This window comes from Eschscholzia californica, unplaced genomic scaffold (assembly GCF_041429995.1).
Source record: "Eschscholzia californica isolate CP2 unplaced genomic scaffold, dmEscCali1.0.p SCAF_1, whole genome shotgun sequence".
Taxonomy (NCBI): Eukaryota; Viridiplantae; Streptophyta; class Magnoliopsida; order Ranunculales; family Papaveraceae; genus Eschscholzia; species Eschscholzia californica.
The window spans coordinates 23,627,145-23,628,689 of record NW_028238198.1 but is presented as its reverse complement, the minus strand read 5'-3'; the positions used below and the strand labels follow the sequence as shown (position 1 = coordinate 23,628,689).

Sequence of the window (1,545 nt, the reverse complement as noted above, 5' to 3'; positions counted from 1 at the left end):
TGAAAAGAAGACGAAGATTTCAGTTCAATTGTCTATCCAAATCAAAATATACAGAATCAACAATAATTATGCTTAAGAATCCAATTGAGCATACCATACTCCTTGGATTTTAACATCCTTAGGAACTTTAGCTCCCAAATCAGTATCAGAAGGTTGAATACTCTCAAACACACCAATCAACTCACCACTGTCTGGTTTACTATCAGTAACACTAAGTGTAATATTTCCGGTCAAAGCAGCAGTGTTCTTTATGTTCTCCTTACTCAACTCCTCTTCGTCACCTCTTCCTCCGGCTGGAAGAGCAACCGCATTATCATAACCGGTCGAACCACCTCTCCCCTTTGGGTCCAAGAAAGATGAACCTCTGTAAGATGGGACCAAAAATGGTCCTCCAAAACTATCTGGTTTACCAGAAGCAACAAGTTGTTTAACGGTGAAAAGGAAAGGCACACGTTCCCCTCCTGGAAGCTGGACAGTTACAGCTGCGTAATCAATCCCATCTTTCTCTTCAAACTTAACAGTTCCATCTGATGAAACCTCGAATGGACCTTCGATTTCGTCAAGTGTGTAAGTTAAACGGGTCATGAGTTTAGTTTTTTGGAATTCAGGAGTTGAGTTCTTGCTAACTCCTTCAGCTTTGACAGTGAAAGAAGTGGGTTCTAGACAGAATTTCTTCATGGTGTATTTACCAGCCTTGAATGAGAAAGAACCAACTCCACCTTCAATGGTTGGGCACTGGTTTGCTGTTCCAGTTCCTTTAATTTCCATGTATGTCTTACTTTGGAGGTCATCGAAAGTTAGCCTTTTCGGAGCACCTTCAGCACTAGCTCCCTGTTTATTGATTATAAGTCCATAAGAAACTTAACTTCCTAACAAATCAAACAACAAGAAAATCATAAGTTAGTAAAAAAAATCATACCGAAACGACTAGGGCAGAAGTAGCTAGAGCAAATCCAGCTATCTTGGTTGTTTCTATGCATTTTTGTGCTAGATCTTTAAGATCAGTTTGGATAGAACAAGAGAGTCTAGCATTGGCTGGATCAAACCCAAAAGACTTGGAAATGCATTGAGATGATTTCAACTTTCGCGACGATAGGCTGAGCTTGTTGGGCTGCATAAGAGTAGCAGCAGCTTGAAGAGAAGCAGCCATGATTGCCTTGCTTCTTGTTTTGCTAGGGTTCCTTTAACTCTCTCTGTTACACACACCTGTGGTTGTTGTTGAGAAGAAGAGAGAGAGATACTGAGAAGTAGTATTATTTGGTGGTGAGAGGAGGATAAGGGTTGGATAAGGAAATCTGATGTGGGTGGTTTCAACTAATGCAACCATGATATTAGTTGCCATGTGGCAATTTTGTGATGTCCTTTGTTTTGTTATCCAGTTCTAATGTTGGGCATTCTCTTAGTATAGGATAATGAGAAGCTATTATCTATCTATGTATCATCACAATAAGTTAACTTTTCAATAGGTTTTAAGTTTTACCTTATAAATCAATACCTAAGCCGCAAAATTTTAATAATTATCGATATTATTTTCCCTTTTTGACA

The 1,545-nt window shown here is 39.0% G+C and overlaps 1 protein-coding gene across 1 annotated transcript; it reads right to left on the bottom strand.

Moving 5' to 3' along the window:
* LOC147565268 (oxygen-evolving enhancer protein 1, chloroplastic) lies at positions 1 to 1,198 on the bottom strand. Its single transcript, XM_086651747.1, has 2 exons — positions 920 to 1,198; positions 1 to 831 (listed from the first exon to the last, which is right to left on the bottom strand). The coding sequence occupies exons 1-2, from the start codon at positions 1,148 to 1,150 to the stop codon at positions 73 to 75; spliced, it is 990 nt and encodes a 329-aa protein (XP_086507873.1). The 5' UTR covers positions 1,151 to 1,198; the 3' UTR covers positions 1 to 72.
* Positions 1,199 to 1,545: the final 347 nt, after the last annotated feature.